This window comes from Zonotrichia albicollis, chromosome Z (genome assembly GCF_047830755.1).
Source record: "Zonotrichia albicollis isolate bZonAlb1 chromosome Z, bZonAlb1.hap1, whole genome shotgun sequence".
Lineage (NCBI taxonomy): Eukaryota > Metazoa > Chordata > Aves > Passeriformes > Passerellidae > Zonotrichia > Zonotrichia albicollis.
Genome location: NC_133860.1, coordinates 61808714 through 61826604, shown reverse-complemented (window position 1 = coordinate 61826604; position 17891 = coordinate 61808714). Strand labels below are relative to the sequence as shown.

Below are 17891 nucleotides of genomic sequence, written 5' to 3'. Positions count from 1 at the left end.
TGGTGTGATTCTTGTGGATGATGTTGTGCAGGGACAGAAATGGGATCAGGTGATCCTTTAGGGTCTCTTCTAAATCAGCATATTCTGTGATTCTGTGAAATTCTAATTAACTTCTTATATTCAGGAAGAATTTTCCTGATGAGTGTAACTTCAGGAATTGGTTAGATACTGGAACTTGGTTGATGGTGATACTATAGGCAGTAGCAGACAACATTTTAGTATCAGTTTATCCTTGAGCAATCTCACCATTATTCTGCTTTCATTTGTAAACTGCTGTTCAAAATCAAATGAGTGTATAGGGTGTTTTTAGCAAGGAGGAACCATCATCAACTTGCATATGTGTAATAAAAATTCAGAGGCAGGTACTTGAGTTGGGATTTAAACATAAAGAGAAGTTTGTTATGCTTTGTACAGTTAACCAATCACTTGCTAGAGACCTCTTCATTTACTAACTTTAAGTTTAATGTAGCACTTACCTTAATATCTTGCATCTCCTCATTTACCTGAAAATAGTATATCAACTCCATACTTGTTTCTAGAGCTACTGAAATCTTACACATCAAAGTTAAGAACAAAAAAACAGTCAAAACTAAAAGCTCCTAGCAGTGCTCCTAGAAATAGCAAATGCAAAAATTACACTTGTGAAAACCAGTGGTGCTATAACAGCTTTATTTTTTACTTAATACAAGGCAATTAGAGTGCCTTTTAATACTTCACATAACAGATATTAGCAAATACAAATATATATACTTTTTTTTTGCTTTTAATGAAAATGTCCATTTAAGGATTTAACTTAGAAATTTCAGTTGTGAAATCTCTCTAGATTTTTGCAAAGTTAACAGATATTCCAGTGCAAAAATAGATCCCATTACAGATAGCATAAAGTGCTTGGAACAAAGGACCAACTATAATTCAGGAGGGAAAGATAAGCACAACAGTGGTTGTTTAACCATGGGGAAAATACAACTCCTTACTGAAATACAAATGTACTACAAAGAGGGATGCAACATGTCAATAGTATTGAAGTTTAAAATAAGTTAACACCTCAGTGTAGTTTCATTATCAGAAGTGGTTCACGTAATGTGTATGACTCCAGAGTGATTTTTCCCCAACACATACTTAAGAGAAAATTAGTGGCTGTCTGAACATATTCCATGACCTATCTTCATGCCAGTGTTGCATTATGCTGTCTGTTCAGTACAAACAATGCAGATCAGAGCCGTCAAGTAGTTTAATATCCACATTTACTGCAATATTTTGTCACAGATAGCAGACCCTCTAAGCACGACAGTCATGGGGCAATACAAATCAAGAATCTTTTTGGTGGGCTAAGGAAAGTGTATTACCATGTAACTGTTGTTTCCTGATACATGAATAATTTAAATAAGCAGCTACCAAGAGCAAACCACAGCCCTTTCAGGACCAAATCTGAATCCTCCTAGAACTCGTTCCAGCTCTACATGCACTGGTTTGGTGCAGTGCAGAAGGTTAGCCCTTGACTTCAGTGATGTAATGCTGATTTGTAATAGCGACTTTTAGCAGTGGCAAGCCTCCAGGACATGCAACATATTTGCAGCCTGTTCTGGAGTAGTCATGGCTGTAGCTCTGCTGTTTCTGCACCTGGAAGTCTGGTGTATTCATCACCCTGTAACTCATCCCCATAGAGTGACGATCTCATAAAAGTAATAACAAAGTATGTTTTCAGTGAGGTATACCAATCCCCTTTACACTCCTTTTCTCAATCCCCTTAGCAATGAATTATACAGATTAAAAAAAAGTATGAAAAGGCACTTCAGTAGAGCCTGTACTAAGCTCTTACTTTACCTCAAGGCAGGACACAAAGGGACAAGGAACTTAGTTTAACTGTGTTTTAAAAATGTTGAGTTGGTCAGTGTTACCAAGTATATTTGGAAATATGTAATTAATCTTCTTCAGGCTCATGCCAGCCTTTTCAGTATTTGCTGGGCTGCTATGGTCATTCACAGAAGAAAATGGTCCATGACTGATTCATGGAGTAGCATCAAAACTAGTGCAGAACCTCTGTGGGTTTTTAAGGCAGAGGTATGGGATACAGGAACAGCTCAGGAACTGCACTTGTGCTCAAACCACATTACTGAACCAATTTTCAAATGTAAAAGCAACACAGAGGGGCCTAAAAAGCATACTCTCCCATGACTGTTGTACAATGTGAACAAGAATTGGTTGTTCTTACTATATAATTTCCCCTCTTATATTACTCTGGCTTTGTAAAACTTGAAAAACTTGACTGATGAACTGTAGCACTATTACCTTGGACTCTCTTGTTTTTCAGGGGGATTTTTTACTGAAACAGTTTTTTGTCACATGTATAATAAGAATGTATAATACTCCAGTTAGGGATCACCTAATGACTGAAACTACACTGCACAATAGAAGCAGAAACTTACACAATTATGTTATACCAGTTTCCAAACAGGAAAGTTTTAGGTGAACAACTTGCAGTTGTTTGCAGATAGCAGCTGATTGCTAGAATCTGGTCAGATCATGAATGCAGCTATCCACCACATGGACAAAAAGAGAGCATAGCATTACAGGCATAATGTAAAGAAATACCATGGCTACAAAGATCAACTGAAAGCATTTCCAATCCCTAATTATGCTACCTACCTATTTAAAGTCATAAATAATACTGTTTAAAAAAAAATCTACATCTCATTTCTAGTCTTACCTGGCAAAGCCAGAAACAGCAACATGCTTGTGCTAAGCAGTAATTCCAGATGTTGGGTACCTTTCTGGTGCAAAGCAGGGGTTAAAGAGCAGATATTACAAATCTGAGTGACAGCTCATGATTTAGAATTTGCTCTTGGCATTAGCAGCTTGTACAACTACTGAGTCTGCTGCTGTGGTCCAAACCCTATGTCTGCTTCTCACCCACTTTTTTCTACTAGATGTTCACGCAGCTGCCACAGTACCTCAGAGGAGCAGGAAAGTACTTAACTGCACAAACACCTAGTCAGAGTATGTTGTTGATTGTGATGCTGGTGGGACAATCATGCATTTGGAGGGTTCACAGTTCTGCGTATCACCACTTGCTGATGAAGATGTGTGGTTATGATGGCCTGTCTCTTGCCACCCCACCTGCACAGTACTGCTTTGTGGCCTCAGCTTTGTCACCACTGACCTACACCAGCCTAGAGAAAGCCGGCTTGTAAGTTTTTACAACCTAGAGCTATAACATTGGTGGTGACTTTTCTTGCCATGGACTGTTTTGGTGCATTCATTGCCAGCAATGGATATAGCACCAGCACATTCCCACTCCTGACATGAATGTTCCAAATACTAAAACATGCATGTCCTAAATATCTGTAAATAACCACTGGCCATGATTTCTCAATGAATTATTTTAGCAACCCTAATAAAAACATACTGTACAGAACAAGATACAGTATACTTGAAAGCCCACAGCATCTCATGGGTGCTTTACCACAGCTTCAGAGTTATACTGTAATGAGCTAGTTCAAGTCTTTCACTGGAGAACAGTACAAGACGACTCCATGAGGCACTGCCCCTGTAAAGGAATTGTTTTCATTGCATTGAATTGCATTGCATTGAATGGTTATCAGTAGAGTGTCCAGTTGCTTTTCCTCTAGCTTCTTTGGGAGTATCCTATCCCAGGAAAAGGAAGTTTGCATTCTGCTCATCATCTCTTTGATGAAATTGGCTCACACACAACTTTCTTTTACCTTCTCATCTTGCAGGAAGGAGTTAAGGATTGCAATGTCTACCACAGTCTGGTTTTTGTGCAATGACAGGTCCTTAGTATGGTCGTCATCACTTTGGTCCTTAGCAAAATTTACAAAAACCTACAAGAAAAAAAGGCCATGTCAAATACCACCATAGTATTTCATGAATTCATGGCATTTTAAGTACTGGATATCCTCAAATAGTCCTGAGATTCAGTACTCTACTTCATTTAAATGCCCTTATAAGATAGGTCAGTTAAACTGAAACATGCACTCCTACCTCTGCAAAAGAAGATTTTGGCATCCAGGCTACTAAAAACTTACTTGGTCAAGTGTGGTCTGAGAAACGGAGTAGTCTTCTATGTGGAGTCTCTTCTTGTTCTGGGAGAGAATACTGAATATTTTGGCCAGGGAGGATGGTGAAGAGGGAAGTTGGTACTGCAGCATATTCCGATGTTTTTCCTTCAGGACACTTCCAGGGAAGGCATGCCCAAAGAACTCCTCAACAGGCTTCAGGTCTGGGTTTGCCCCAGCAATTCTCACCACTATGGTGTAACCATCTCCAAATCTGCAAACAAAAATGTCAGTACAAGAGTTAAGGGCTTCTGAATTACAAGTGTCCTAAAAATCCAGCAGCATTTCCTACAGTCAGAGTAGCAATGGAAATGCTGCATGAGGAACTAAGCCTAACTGTATCTCCCTAAAAATGCAAACTCTGTGGTGTAAGCAAAAAACCACCTCACCTACCTGTTTTTTAGGTGCTGGACACTGCCCAGACACCTGAATCGCCCATTGACCATTATTGCCATTCGAGTGCACAGGGCTTCACATTCTTCCATGCTGCAAGCAGAAATTACTTCGTTAGTGCTGCAAACAGCATTGAAGGGCAGAGCAGAAAGGCTGAGCTTAGCATCCAGCCCTGGCAGATGTAAAAGCCAAGGTATGACACAAGTGGGCTGCTACTTACCTGTGAGACGTGAGCACCACTGATCTCCCCTCCTTGATTACACTCAGAGCACAGTTCCACAAGAAGCGACGTGCTTTGGGATCCATCCCTGTTGTTGGCTCATCCTGCAAAAGGTATACAAAAACCAGATTGGGCTGCGACATTCTGATGAAAAATACCTCATCTTTGAAATGACCTGTCCATTCCTGACTATGAAAACATTGAAAATAAGCAAGTTTGATTTATTTCCTAAAATGACAAAGTAATTTATGTACTGGATTTTTAATTAGTCTTCATTTCAACATGCTTTTCTATTTTTCAAGAAAAATATTGATGAGCAAAGGTTGTGGACTCACCAGGAACACCACAGGTGGCCCTCCAATGAGAGCAATGGCTGTGGAAAGCTTGCGTCTGTTTCCTCCACTGTAATTCCCAGCGTATTTTTCTCCGTATTTCACAAGGCCCAGTTTCCGAATTGCCCACTCGCCAACCTATGACACACAGCACAATACCACCTTCAATCAAGCATTGCACAAAGAGAGTTTTCATACCAACTTTTGCTTCAAAAGCAGCTTTCAGAAGGGCCATTCATCTGAGGATCTAATGTGGCATGGGAATGGATTTGGAAACACCCTGTGCACCTCTGGATCAGGCTATACGTAACTCTGTCCCCAGGAGGCCTGAAAAATCAAATTGCTGCAGCTTATCAGTTGGTGGGCACAAGTTCAGCATCAGCTGAGCCACATTAACCTACAGTCTAGTGCTTTTAGCAGCATCAGCTTCAGTGAGCTTTCCTATTACTGTGGGCATACAGCAGGGACATGGACACTACTGACCCACAGCTGTCACACCACAGTGCATCTTAGCCCTTTGGATAGATGGAATTTGGTTTGTTTCCACCTTAATAGTGCCAACAGGCAGGCATTGCTGCCCTGCAGTGTGTTATGGGGAAGAGATTCAGCTACTACTTGAATCACACCCAGAACTGGGTCCCTTTTTATAGGGAGCTGGTAAGAACATCACATGGAAGAACTTGGCAGCAATCTTAGAAGGAGACTGCAGTTTCCACCCATCCCATCTACCCTCACAGAAGGATTCAAGTTACTTGGACATTAACCTAGATATCATCTACATAGAGCACTCAGGTCTTCTACAGTAAAAACTGTTAATTCCAGGAAACAGAACTGAGAAGGGTTCTGCATGGTACTGGCAGCAGTCATCAACTGCCTAAAGACTGTTACTGTAACCTCATCTCTGAATGCTGAAATAGCAGCACTTTAATGATGCACTATGATCAAATGGAAAGCTTTTAAAACTCAGCACAAGGCTTCTACTAAGCTACAGTGTGTTTGTTTCCAGGGACTTGAAAGAATTAAGACTTGACAGTGAGTGAGGACCTGCATGACCTGCAGCTTCACAGCCCTTAAATTCTTAAAGGAAGAAAGTTGTTCAGTGGAAAAGAGCATTTGCTATGAGAACATAGGACCCAAATTATCTGCCCTTCTATTTTGTCCAGTTTTCCAGGCAACGCTGAAAAAACCAGGGGAATTCTTGGGTTTCCCTGAAGGAAAGAGGAGGGCAGATTTCACCATACAGTATCTTCAACAGCTTCACATCATGGCATTACATGAGTTGCAGGAAGTATGCATGCAAGCAAGAATTTGCAAGTTGGTCACTGGGGTGGGTCCTGTGGTGTTTCACTTACCTTGCAGACTTCTTTCTCTGGAACACCTCTCAGGAGTGCAAAGAACTCCAAGTGCTCTCGCCCTGTCAGCAGTTCATTAACAGCATCAAACTGTGGGCAGTAGCCCATGTTCTGATGGACTTCTTGGATGTTGGACAAGATACTGTAAAAGAAAAATACCTTTGTTAGGATTTCATGAGCATATACTGCTAATTTAGATGTTAAAACAGCATGAAACAGTGTTCCTGGAATTACTGAACTAACAAAAATACAGAATCATAGAAGTCCATTTTGATCAAGTCACTTTTTATCTCTCTCTCTTTTGTCCTCCTTTAAAAAAAAAAAAAAATTTAAACTTGGAAGAGCTGTTACATAGCAATGACTACCAGACTAAATCAACTTTCCTAAGCCACTGACATACTTTAACAGACTCAAACAAGGGCTGAAACAGATGCCAGGAGTTGTAAACCGGTAAAGTGGAAGAGAATTTTCATGTTTTCAGAGTTTTGAAAAAAAGCTGTTAAAACTAGAGGAGAAAGCAGAGAAAATATACATTGTCTTTCACCTGTTTCCTTTGAGGAAAGCTTCTCCTCCCGTGACATCTGTATCACCAGTTAGCATCTTAAAAGTGGATGACTTGCCAGCACCATTTACTCCCAGGAGTCCAAAGCACTGGGGATATAAATGAGCACAATGTATTTGAGAACAGGATTCAACTGCATCATTTTCAGCACTGACAAGATGGGATAAAGCAAACTTGACCCTCAGTACAGCTAGAGGGACTCTGAAGTCCATTTTCAGAAAAAAAAGACTTCTGCATTTTTATTTTAAGTATAAACCTTTAGGCTGGGAATATGAACAAACTGATGTCACCTTGATACCCTGTCACTGCAGCTGATCTGTGCCAAATCTTGCATACTGGAGTTTGGCTTCTGGTCCCAGACACTGAGCGTTTATATCTTCTTCAAAGGTAGAGACACATAGAACCAGAAACTGCTTCAGCTTCTACTTTCCTTTGGAGCAATTTGAACATTCATCTGGTTTTGATCTTACTCTACCCTGTGCTGTCTTGTGTCTGCTAAATACTGCAGGAATAGCAAAACAATCCATTTAATGAATAAGCTTACCTCTCCAGGAGGGATTCCAACACAGATCCTGTCAACTGCTGGCTTTCTCTTCATTCTGTAAATCTAAAACCATAAGAAAAAAGAATGAGAAGGACATTGTCAAAGAATTCTAATCAGAGCTGTACATCTGCAGTACTCCCAGCTCAATCTAGTTTCGATCCCACTAAATTCCTCTGATAAGGCACAGGGAACAGCATAGTTTTGTGTTAATGAGTACGAATTCAGAAGTTCTGTCACCTTGGTTAGCTCCTTGATTTCCAAAATGTCACTCTGTCCTCCTCCACTAATTATCCTCTGCCTCTCTCTGGTTACGTCCTCGTCTTCATCATTCACAGGAGGCAGCTTGGCATAGACAGGCCTGAAGAAAGCAACATGATAAAGTCTTAGCAGAAAATGACAGGGACTTCCTTCATACGTAGTATTCTCCCCATTTCATAGGTGACACCAATGAAAACTTCACCTGCCTGTAGCAGCACAGTAGAGAGGACAACCTACCTGGGTTTGATGAAGAACCTGTACTGGATGAGCACTGTGATGAGAAAAAACACCACGCCTTCTACTGCCATGGCAAAGAGGTTCCTTCCCACCAGGTCCCATGACAGAGGAGACACAAACCGATTCTCTCCTGCCAAAACATGATTAAAAGCACAATCACTTTTCCAGAGCAAGGGGAACAGGCTAGCATTTCTTCCAGCAGAGCTCACCAAGTTGGACACTGGGACAACTGATGATCAGCCAGTTACAGGAGGGAAAGTTAGACCACACAAGGGGCCCACCGTGGCTGCAAGCCATTTTTTACTGTAGCAAAGTTGGGACTCAGGCCCAGAGAATTCAGTCTGCCAAAGAGCTAGCCCACCTGTCCAAAAGGTTAGTGAAGCACAGAAAGACTATGACTCAGACCTGACATCTGCATGCCAGAAAAAAATCCATCCAGCTCTCCAGAACCTCAGCTATTCCTTACACTATGCCTAATGACATCCACACAATTGTCTTTATGCATTTTTATTTAATGCTCTTAACTCAAAAAATCTTTAGATTTACCTACCAGTTTCTCTTAACAAGTTAAGTAAGAGGGGACAGCTATGATGACTTGCCATGTTTGACAAGATCTGTGCTGCAAGCTGAGCACTTTCAGCTCCTGAAAAGTTATAGGAGCTTGTCTGAAGCAGACACTTACCAAACCTCTCCAGAGCATCAGCCATAGCCTGGTTTTTCACCATGTCAATGAGTCCCCGGCCCAGGCAGAAGTGAGGGAAGATGAGGAAGACAGACTTCAGGATGTCATTGATGTCCTTCAGCTTCTGTTAAGAAAAAATTCAACTGCCAGTGAGCCAGCTGAGCAAAAAGCAGCCACCACCTCCCAAGAGTGACCCATGTTGTCACTGACCCCTCCTTCCCTTTCCCAACACTGCAAGCCCACAAAAATCCAAGGATCAGACATGTGCTCCCAAGAGCCAGGGCCACGGCTTCTCTGGACAGTCTTGTTTGTGTTGCTCACAATGCTATTAACACAAGCAAACTGCAATAAAATGTTTTTCCACACACTCACAGTCTAAAAGGCAGTGTCTGCAAACATTGATATGCAAAAGGCTACTGGCTGAGGACACACAGAAGTTTAACTTGAACAGACTGGTTATGCCAGTGGCTGCAGGGAGCTCCTCCCTGTCCCCTATTGGAAGCACTAATACTTTTCCATTGCTGTCTCACAGCTGGTTTAGTCCATGGATTGAACTGATAGCACCCTGAGTTCCTGTTCTGCCAGGTACTCATCTCTGAGCATGTACTCATTGTTAGTAAGCTAGAATAGGCTTTGTAACAAAAGGAACCATCAAGAACTGCACCCTTATGCCCACAGGAAGAGGCACAATCAACAAGTAAATCCCACAGAGTCTCCTGAGCCTCCTCCCACAAGGAACACTTCACACCACTGTGGGTCAAACAGTGCTTGCTAAGACATCTTGTGCTGTCTACAAGCATGAGAGGAACTTGGTACCTTCCCCAAGAGGCATTTGTGTTGAAAAACTGAAGTGAAGTGCGTAAGCTCCCATGGCTAGAGAGGTGTCTGTGACAGGAGGCAAAATTTAGGGCAGCTAAATAGTTGGTGATTAGATGGCCTTGGTAGATGGAAAATGCCCTTCATTAAGAACATACAAGAAATTCCATTTGAACATAAGAAAATTCAATTTTTTTTTCACCTCAAAAATGACTGAAAAGTGGAAAAAGTTGTCCAGAGAGACTGTGGAGTCTCTCCCTGGACATTTTAAAGTCCAATGGCTCTGAGCAACCTGCTCTTAGCAGTTTGACCTTGCCTCCCATTATGAAAAACCAGGCCATTCAAACCAAATACACTGCTGTAGTTGAATGCTGCTCAGAGGCTGGACTAGACCATCTCAGGAGCTCCTTCCCCACCTCTTAACTACTCTGTGAGCTTTTCTAAAGGGGGCTTTAATCCATTTCCACCAGAACCTATGTTTAAACTGCTGCTGAAGCTAATGCATACAGGGCCTAGTTTTTCTGGAGACCTGGATGCTAAAGGCACCATGGAACTAGAGTGTAGCAGCACAAGACAGTTGAGGAGCTTCTGAAAAAACGTACATCGTTGGTGAAGAGCTCCAGGACAAAGGTGGCCACGCTCCCATTGATGCCGATGAAGAGATTGACACTGGTCAGCACAACATATGCTGTGCTAGGGATCTTGAACACAAAGGAGGCCGGATACATGAGAGGGGTGATGGACCACCTGGCAAGAGAAAAGGCAGCAAGATCACGTAAGAACCTTCCAAGTCTAAGAGCCTTCCCAGTCATCCTTTGATAAAAAATCCCTTACCCATAGAGAAACAGGAGGAGAGCCAGAACAGGCAAGTTAGAGGAGGATACATAGGACTTCTGTTGGAAGCAGATGAAGATGATGACAACTAGTGTGGCTGGAACAATGTAGTTGCACTAGAAGGTGAAAAACATTACTTTAGATTTCTTTCCAGGTGACATAAAAAAAAGGAGAGATTTTTTTTCAGCTCTAATTCAATAGTCAAAACTCTTCAGTGTTCCCAAAACTGTTTTCAATGGGAGACACTTAAAAGTATCGCATGTGTGAACCATAATACAGTACATATGAATTTACACTTCTTGGTCCCCCTAGAAGTAGTCAGTAGACTCTAAGAGGTTTCAGGCACCACAGGTTGAGGAAACCTGCTTTGGACAGAGCAGAACAAGGGGCTACAAAAACGAACATTTTTGGGCAAGTATTTTAGAGTGACATAAAAAATGCTAATGACTGAGCTTATGGTTGTCCTTCCATCCTCTGTGGTACTCCCTGACCCAGTGAGATGCACTGCCCCATGAGAGAAAACACAAAAGCCATAGTGTCAGTTGTTATTCACTGAAATAACGCAGTGCCCACTGGAACAAACTGCACTGTGCACTTCAAGACACCCTGGAAAAACAGAACGGAGGATAGTTTAGCCCAGCCTAAGTCCTTACCATATCCCACACAAAGTTGGCCAGCCAGTAGATAACAGGCTTCACACCACTGATGAACTGCAAGTGTTTAGCCTTGCTGACACGCTCCTGAATAAGGAAAACCACAAAGCTGGCAGGAACAAAGGACATGGCAAAGATCACACAGATGGACACAAGGACATCCACAGAGGTGGTCATCCTGGATAAAAAAAGGAAGAAAGCAAATTGTTTGTATGCTGGTACTGGCTCCTTTGAGATGAAATGAGGCAGCTCATGCAGGGCAAGGCAGAAACTATTTATTCTTTCGCTATCAATAGTCTGTCCTTATACTCAGAATAATGAGTAATAAATTACCATGCAAGATTCTCTTAACTGCACAGTTCTTCTCCAGCCATATAACAGAGGGAACATACACAGTCTGTTGGCATCTCAAGCACAGCATCACAACCTGCATACTGGTTAATAACTTCAGCATAATAGATTGCTTTCTGCTTTCCTTATTACCACCACTTTGTTTCCCACATAATCCATTTCCTGGGGTTGTTGGGGTTTGTCATTTTTTGGTGTTGTTTCAAAGCTGACAAGTATCTGCCCATTATCTGCCACTGTTTTATGGATTGAAGGATATATATGCACACAGATTATGAGTTTTGATGATGATTATAGCGAGAGTGGACTAGTCAATGCCTCCATGAAATTAACCCTGTGCATAACTGTGTGCCCCCTAGCTTGAGACAGTGGGCAAGACTCAACAGGACCTATTGGAGGTTCCTAGTCAAATGGTGAGGATGAAAGAATTACCATATTTATGGTGAGACACCTTTCTGAGGGTGGCTAAGAGGGATTTCCTAGAGCTGCAGAAGGTCTGATTCCTGAAAAGGACTGGTTCTTAAAAACTGCAGCTTCCAGGGGCTCAAGGACAGAGAAAGTTTGTACATATGTGCTGTTCAACAGCAAGTTCTCAGCAGCACAGGTTGCCACCTCCCCAGACCAGAGAAAATAAGGCCTGTGTATTAACAGCCTAAATGGCAGAGGCCACTGACTGTCCACCAGTAGGTCCAAAACCTCCCATGTTACCTGTTTTCAGTCATCAGCAATGAGCCCAAACCCATCCATAGTCATGTCACAACTTACAGAGCTACTTCAGACAGCTGCTGCTTGGTGAGGTTGAGTGGGTGATTGAAGGCAGTGATCCCATAAGCACTGGGATTTTCACCCTGCTGGAGGTTGGCCCGAAGGATTGCATTGTTGATCACATTCAGGAAGGACGCAATGGCATGCCAGCCCTTGTTGTTAAACCACACCTACAAGACACCACATCAGCATCAAAGGCACCAGGTACATCAGCTACCCAAATGCTTCCTAAGCCCTTCAGAAGATCCCTTCCTCTGCTGAGGGCATATTTATTTCCATATCACTCCAGCTAGCTTGCTCAGGGGCAGAACACACAGTTTAATCAAAAATCACAAGAGGCTCCTGGAAGCTATCACTGATCCAGCACTGAACTCTTTTGGCATTCAGGCCTACACTCCAAAGAAGAAACAGATTTTGAGAAGTCCACATAAAACTACAGGCTACGTTTACTCCACTAGCAAATACAGAGAACTCTGGTCTACAAAGTTTTCCAAGACAAACTGCTATGACTCCAAGTTACTAGAGCTTCAAATAGCAGACACAGAAACGAGGATTGGCTGATTTACCTTCACATTGTTCTTTGTATCCAGGCCTTTCATGAAACTTGATAAACTGTTGAGAAATCGATCCCCAGAACTCCCCTGCAAACAGCAAAGAGACAGTTACTTCCCCTCTAAGAATGTCTCTATTCATGCCCTGGTGTCTAGCAGAGACTACACAATGTTTTTCACAGCTCTGACAGCTTTCTGCCTATTCAACAGCCTCTACCCACCAAACTGGAGGTGGTAAGAAGGCTGAGTAACTGTGGTTTCCCTTCGTCCTTTCCCTTCTGTAGTCTCACTGCTAAGATGGGTCATCTTATGCCTGTTTTTTCCCAGCAAAACTTATTAACCAAAGTTGCATGCAACCTTTAGAAACACTGCAGGATGCAGGCTGGCAGACTCAGAGGAAAACAGTGGCCCAAATTTGTTCTGAGCTAGGGCAGACTCAGCACAGGAAGGTTCAGCTGAGGTTTTGAAGATGGCAACAACCACTTCTTAATTCCATAAGACTGCCCACCCTGTCCTGCCACAAAACATTCAGATGTCTGCAATCCCCACTGGCCTGCAACTGGTGCTGGGCAGAAGCCACATCAGCAACATGGGCTGGGCAAGCTTTAGCTGAGTGTGTCTCCAAGACTTCTGCTACTCCCAGACAACAGCCTGGGAGATCTCAGCTCAGAGGTAGTGGGGAGAAGTCAGTGCACACAGCTAACATACACATGCTCCTCATTTTATGGCTTCCAAGTCATCTCCCAAGTAACAAGACTCAGTATTTAGTGCATCCTGGGCTTACGGGGGACAACAGCTCACCTGTGCCAGCTCCAAAATTTTCTTCACCTGTTTAATGGCATCAGTGACTTCATGACCTGGAGGAAGCACGAGGGAACTGCTGGCTCCCAAGGAAAAGCCACCATACCTGAAAGTTCAGATAGAAAGTGATGCTATGACATGACATGATGCTGACAGACCTCCACAAAACGCTACTCCTTATTCCTCTCCACATCCCTGTCTCCTCTTCCTGCAGTACAATGAAAACTACCATCTCCACTCTTACATGAAGGGATGACTTTTATTCTCCTACATGGCTGCTTAGCCATGAAGTCTTCTAGTCTTTGTTTCTGAGGTTAAACACTCATATCATGAGTGCTCAGCGTGCTGCCCAAAGGCAGCTATTCTCCGCTGCAGGCAAAGCAGGATGTCTCCCTACTGCCCCTGCTTGGAAGAATAGCACCTCACAGAATAGAGTACCAGCGCACTGGTCATGCAAATCTTTTCAAAACTGCTCTCTCCATAAGACAGACATGCTATCCAGTGCTCTGGGGTTGTCCCAGTTTATCCTTAAACATCTTCCTCCAATATCTGGCAGTTAAGAGTCCTACAACACAAACTGCAAAGCACAGTGGATGTGTCCTGCTAAATACTATGTTCAAGGTTTAGTGGACATATACAAGCTAAGGAAAATGCAGTAACTCACCTGAACTCATTCACCCAGATTTTATTCTTTAAGCTGCAGAGAGAAAAGAGTTGATATATAATACATGGAACCAGAGGAGAGACAGACCTAAAAATGCTGCAAGCACATGCCCGTGAAAAGAGTGCAATAGCCTCTGACATCTGATATAGCTCCCATCATTCCTCTTCTGGGCTTCCCCCATAATCTGCCTATGAGGGTCAGCACACAGAACCACCCACAAAGCAGAAACATCACTTGAGCTGAGGATCAGGGCTATCTGAGGACCTGAGGGGATTTGGCTCACTACTGAAGAATTTGGGCTGCCCAGGCTTATTTGCCTGATCTGTGCATCACCCGCAGAGCAAGCAGTGCTTGTCAGGGAGGGAAGAGGGAGTGTTCAATAGCTACCTTTTCCCAATGATCTGTGCATAGGTCTTCACTAGGTAGTCTGATATATTGCGGCCTGTCAGATTCTGGAGGATGTCAGCTGTGTCTTGCTCACGCTGGTGTCACCAGTGAAAACACAGATAAATGCTCATCAGAAAACACAGGTGCTCAGTAAAATAAATCTCATACAATGCTGCATGCAAGAATCACACCTAGCCACTCTGCTCCTCACAAGCATTCCTCCCGGCAGTACCACTGAGCCCCTCCTACCTGTGGGGGTGGCAGGCCACCTGCACCAGGGGGACACACAGGCAGCATCTTCTTGATCTTCTCACTGCTACACTCGCAAGATGGGGAAGGATTCGCCATGCTCCAGTTGCCTTTCAGGAAGATATCCAGCACTGACTCTGGGACTGAAGCAGTGGTCCATTCCTTCTGCCCCACAGTGCAAGGAGTGTCCCTGTGTTTGGAAAAAGGCAAGAAAAAAGCAGTTTAAGATAAATATGATGGCCTTTGCTTACAAGAGATTTAAAGATCAAACTCCACAGTCCCCAGCAGAGTCAGTGTGTTTCTCAAATGAGCTTGATCTCACAGAGACAAACAGCTCAGAGCAACAGATCAGACTCTGCAGCTTTTAACAGATCCCACTGCCAAAGAAACTGGGGCAGGCCAACACTGTAGGGCCAGACACTCCCCTCTTTGCATTATAACTAAATGCTTTGTTTCAGTGAGTCCTGGCAGGCACACTGTCCAGAGTTCAGGGAGCATCTGGAGAATGTGCTTAGTCACATGATTTAGTTAAAAGTAGTCCTCCAAGGAACAGATAGTTGGACTTGATTCTCATGGGTCTCTTCCAACTTGAGATACCCTGTGATTTTAAGATCACAGCAGACAATCTTCTTGGATGACTCCTTGGATATATTTCTGCTCTTTCTCAAAGTAGCAGTGGGCAGCTTTTTCCCCATGGCCCATTGGTGGAATAGCTCAGCTTTCCTGCCTGTTATGAAGGATGCAGCTTACTTTCCACCACTGACCATTATATCAGACACCTTGTCTCCCTCCCCATCATCCTGTGAGCATGAGCTGCAGATCTTCTGGACACACCATCTTGGACTCAGAGTGTGAACATCTTCTACGTTCACAGACTAGATCTTCAGCGACTTGCTCAAGTCGTGCACCAAGTCAGGTTAGGAAACAACAAATGCCTGTCTGGCTCCCCACTCCTTCTGCTGGTGTTTGTGGGGAGCTAACTCAGGTTTACAATGCAGCTGGAAACAAAGGATTGTGTGGTGGGAATAGCTACAGTCAACAACATAAATAGGTCCTTTACCATGTTCAAGACCAAACAGTAACTTGAGTCATTTGCTCTCCCCTTTCCATCTCTATCAGCAAGGACTTGCACTCAAACCTCAACTTCCTCACCAAACTGAGGGCTAGGCTAGCAACTTTTAAAAAAGCTCTGAGCAGACAAGCTGAATGTAATTGCAACTCTTTTGGCTTAAATCCTGCTCTGGCCACGCATTACCACAATTTCCAAAAGTCAGCTAGAGCTACCAGAGATGCGTGTCGTGTTCCCAGACCAGAGTTCTACTTACGGGATGGAATGTCCCTGCATACAGCGTGTCCCAAACCCTGGCTTATCAAGAAGGGCATCCAAAAGCTTGTGAGTGCCTGCATCTTCTGGAGCATCGTTGCTATGGGAACAGCAGAAAAACACTATCAGTCAGAGTGGTAACCAGCACACAGCAAAAGAAGCAACAGAGCGAGGCCAAGAGCAGAGTGAAAGGATGTGGGCAGGGATTTGCCCTTGAAGAATGCTTGGCCTAAGAGCACACACACATTCCAAGTCTTTGTACACAGTATTATTAGGAGAGTCATAGCACCATTCAGAAATGGATATAGCCTTGCCTGTTAGAGCTGGCATTTAAAGGTCAAAGAAAAAAATACTAAAACTCTTTTAAAACGTGCTTCTGAGATAAGCACAAAACCCAAAAGGACCTGTTAAAGAACTCAGTAACTCAAGTTTGTGAAGAATATAATTTATAGGCCACACAAAACATACCTAATAAAAGTGTACTGCTCATCATACATCCAGGGCTGTAATTCCAGGCTGGGGTACTTTCCAAAGGGAGGAACAATCAGGCTGAACATGAGAGCAATACACACAAAGACAGCTGGCAGCACAATCTGAAATTGTAAGGAAAAAACACGTCCTTTTAATAAGCAACTGTTTCCAGAGGCATCAGGAAGTACATATGGCTCACTTATTGGATCAAAACATTTTCAAAGTTTCCCAGGAATATCTTTGCTATGTACACCACAACAGTGCTAGAAACCAATGCAAGATCTATCTTGGTGTTCAATCAGGGAATTCACTTCAGCTGCAAATGTTGTTCCCAAGGGCAAAATTACGCTTGCTGTGCAAGAATACTGTAATCACATTGGTTTATCATGCAACACCTTTCACTTGCACAGGCAAGTGCTTCACTTCTGCCCCCATGTGCAGCAAAGGCTAATTTTGGTTATCTGCATTCCCTTGAGGTTTTTAGCCTACCATCAACTCAGACTACAACACACAGGCCAGAGCTGTCCCTGACGAGGGACTTTGCTCATGTTGGAGGCTCTCACCTGGGCAAAAAAGCCCTTCCGGCTTCTCTTGGCAATGAGCATCCTCTTCCACAACAGAGCCATGAACTGCTGCTGGGTCAGCTTCCAGCCCTTCATTTGGTAGGAGCCTTTCCCATCCATGCCACTGAGAAGGTCTGTCTCCCTGGATTCTGCTAGCAAGAAGAAATTACCCTCATTCAAAAGTTCAGAGATGCTGTCAGTGCTGGAGACACAAGGTGATGGCTGGAGCAGCCACTCGCACCCGCCAAAAAAAAAGGCGCAGAATCAGGAGAAATAACACATTCATGTAAATTTATGTAGTTTTCTCCCTTCTCTCTAAGCTTTGAATGGGAGAATTGAGCAGGCTGTGTGTCCTGCACTGTCCACTATTTCTAAAGGCAAATACATCACCACTCCTTTGGCAGACTCAAGCCTTAAGATCCACAGTACCTATAATATGAAAGAGCATCCAGGGAAAGAAAACAGGCTTGAACTCTAGCAATACCTGGATCTATGTCTGAGTCATTAGGATCAAATGCATCATCTTCTGTAAAGGGACGAAGGCAGCTCTGTCTGTCTCCAAACACACGTCTGTTCCTTCTGGCTGGCAATGTGCCATCTGAAAATGATGCAGTTATGGTTACCTGAAGTGCTTCAGTTTATCTCCAGCTAGCCCCAGAAAAAACAAAGCAATATAATTTTCATTTTGCATGTCTTCCATTTGCAAACTGAAGAGTTGATCTGGAGTGACTTCAGTACAGGTAAAAACAAAACCAAGACTCATTCTGCAATGGGTCATGTTTTATGCACCATACTTTCTGTGATGTCCC

General features: G+C 43.2%; 1 protein-coding gene across 3 annotated transcripts in view; it reads right to left on the bottom strand.

The window, feature by feature from the left end:
• Window positions 1-652: 652 nt before the first annotated feature.
• Window positions 653-17891, bottom strand: part of ABCA1 (ATP binding cassette subfamily A member 1) — a 91871-nt gene continuing 74632 nt past the window's right edge. For 2 of the 3 annotated variants that reach the window (XM_014266449.3, XM_074533395.1), the window contains exons 27-50: window positions 17567-17680; window positions 17083-17234; window positions 16517-16641; window positions 16050-16148; window positions 14725-14914; window positions 14476-14570; window positions 14089-14121; window positions 13425-13530; window positions 12639-12713; window positions 12073-12242; window positions 10960-11137; window positions 10307-10422; window positions 10075-10219; window positions 8657-8780; window positions 7975-8104; window positions 7717-7837; window positions 7480-7542; window positions 6918-7024; window positions 6374-6515; window positions 5025-5159; window positions 4690-4793; window positions 4470-4562; window positions 4047-4290; window positions 653-3842 (exon numbers count right to left, since the gene is read on the bottom strand). In XM_014266449.3, the coding sequence (XP_014121924.1) occupies window positions 3702-3842; window positions 4047-4290; window positions 4470-4562; window positions 4690-4793; window positions 5025-5159; window positions 6374-6515; window positions 6918-7024; window positions 7480-7542; window positions 7717-7837; window positions 7975-8104; window positions 8657-8780; window positions 10075-10219; window positions 10307-10422; window positions 10960-11137; window positions 12073-12242; window positions 12639-12713; window positions 13425-13530; window positions 14089-14121; window positions 14476-14570; window positions 14725-14914; window positions 16050-16148; window positions 16517-16641; window positions 17083-17234; window positions 17567-17680 (3002 nt within the window). In that variant the 3' untranslated portion in view covers window positions 653-3701. The remainder of the gene's footprint in view (window positions 3843-4046; window positions 4291-4469; window positions 4563-4689; window positions 4794-5024; window positions 5160-6373; window positions 6516-6917; window positions 7025-7479; window positions 7543-7716; window positions 7838-7974; window positions 8105-8656; window positions 8781-10074; window positions 10220-10306; window positions 10423-10959; window positions 11138-12072; window positions 12243-12638; window positions 12714-13424; window positions 13531-14088; window positions 14122-14475; window positions 14571-14724; window positions 14915-16049; window positions 16149-16516; window positions 16642-17082; window positions 17235-17566; window positions 17681-17891) is intronic. The other variant, XM_026792886.2, reaches the window with a different exon arrangement.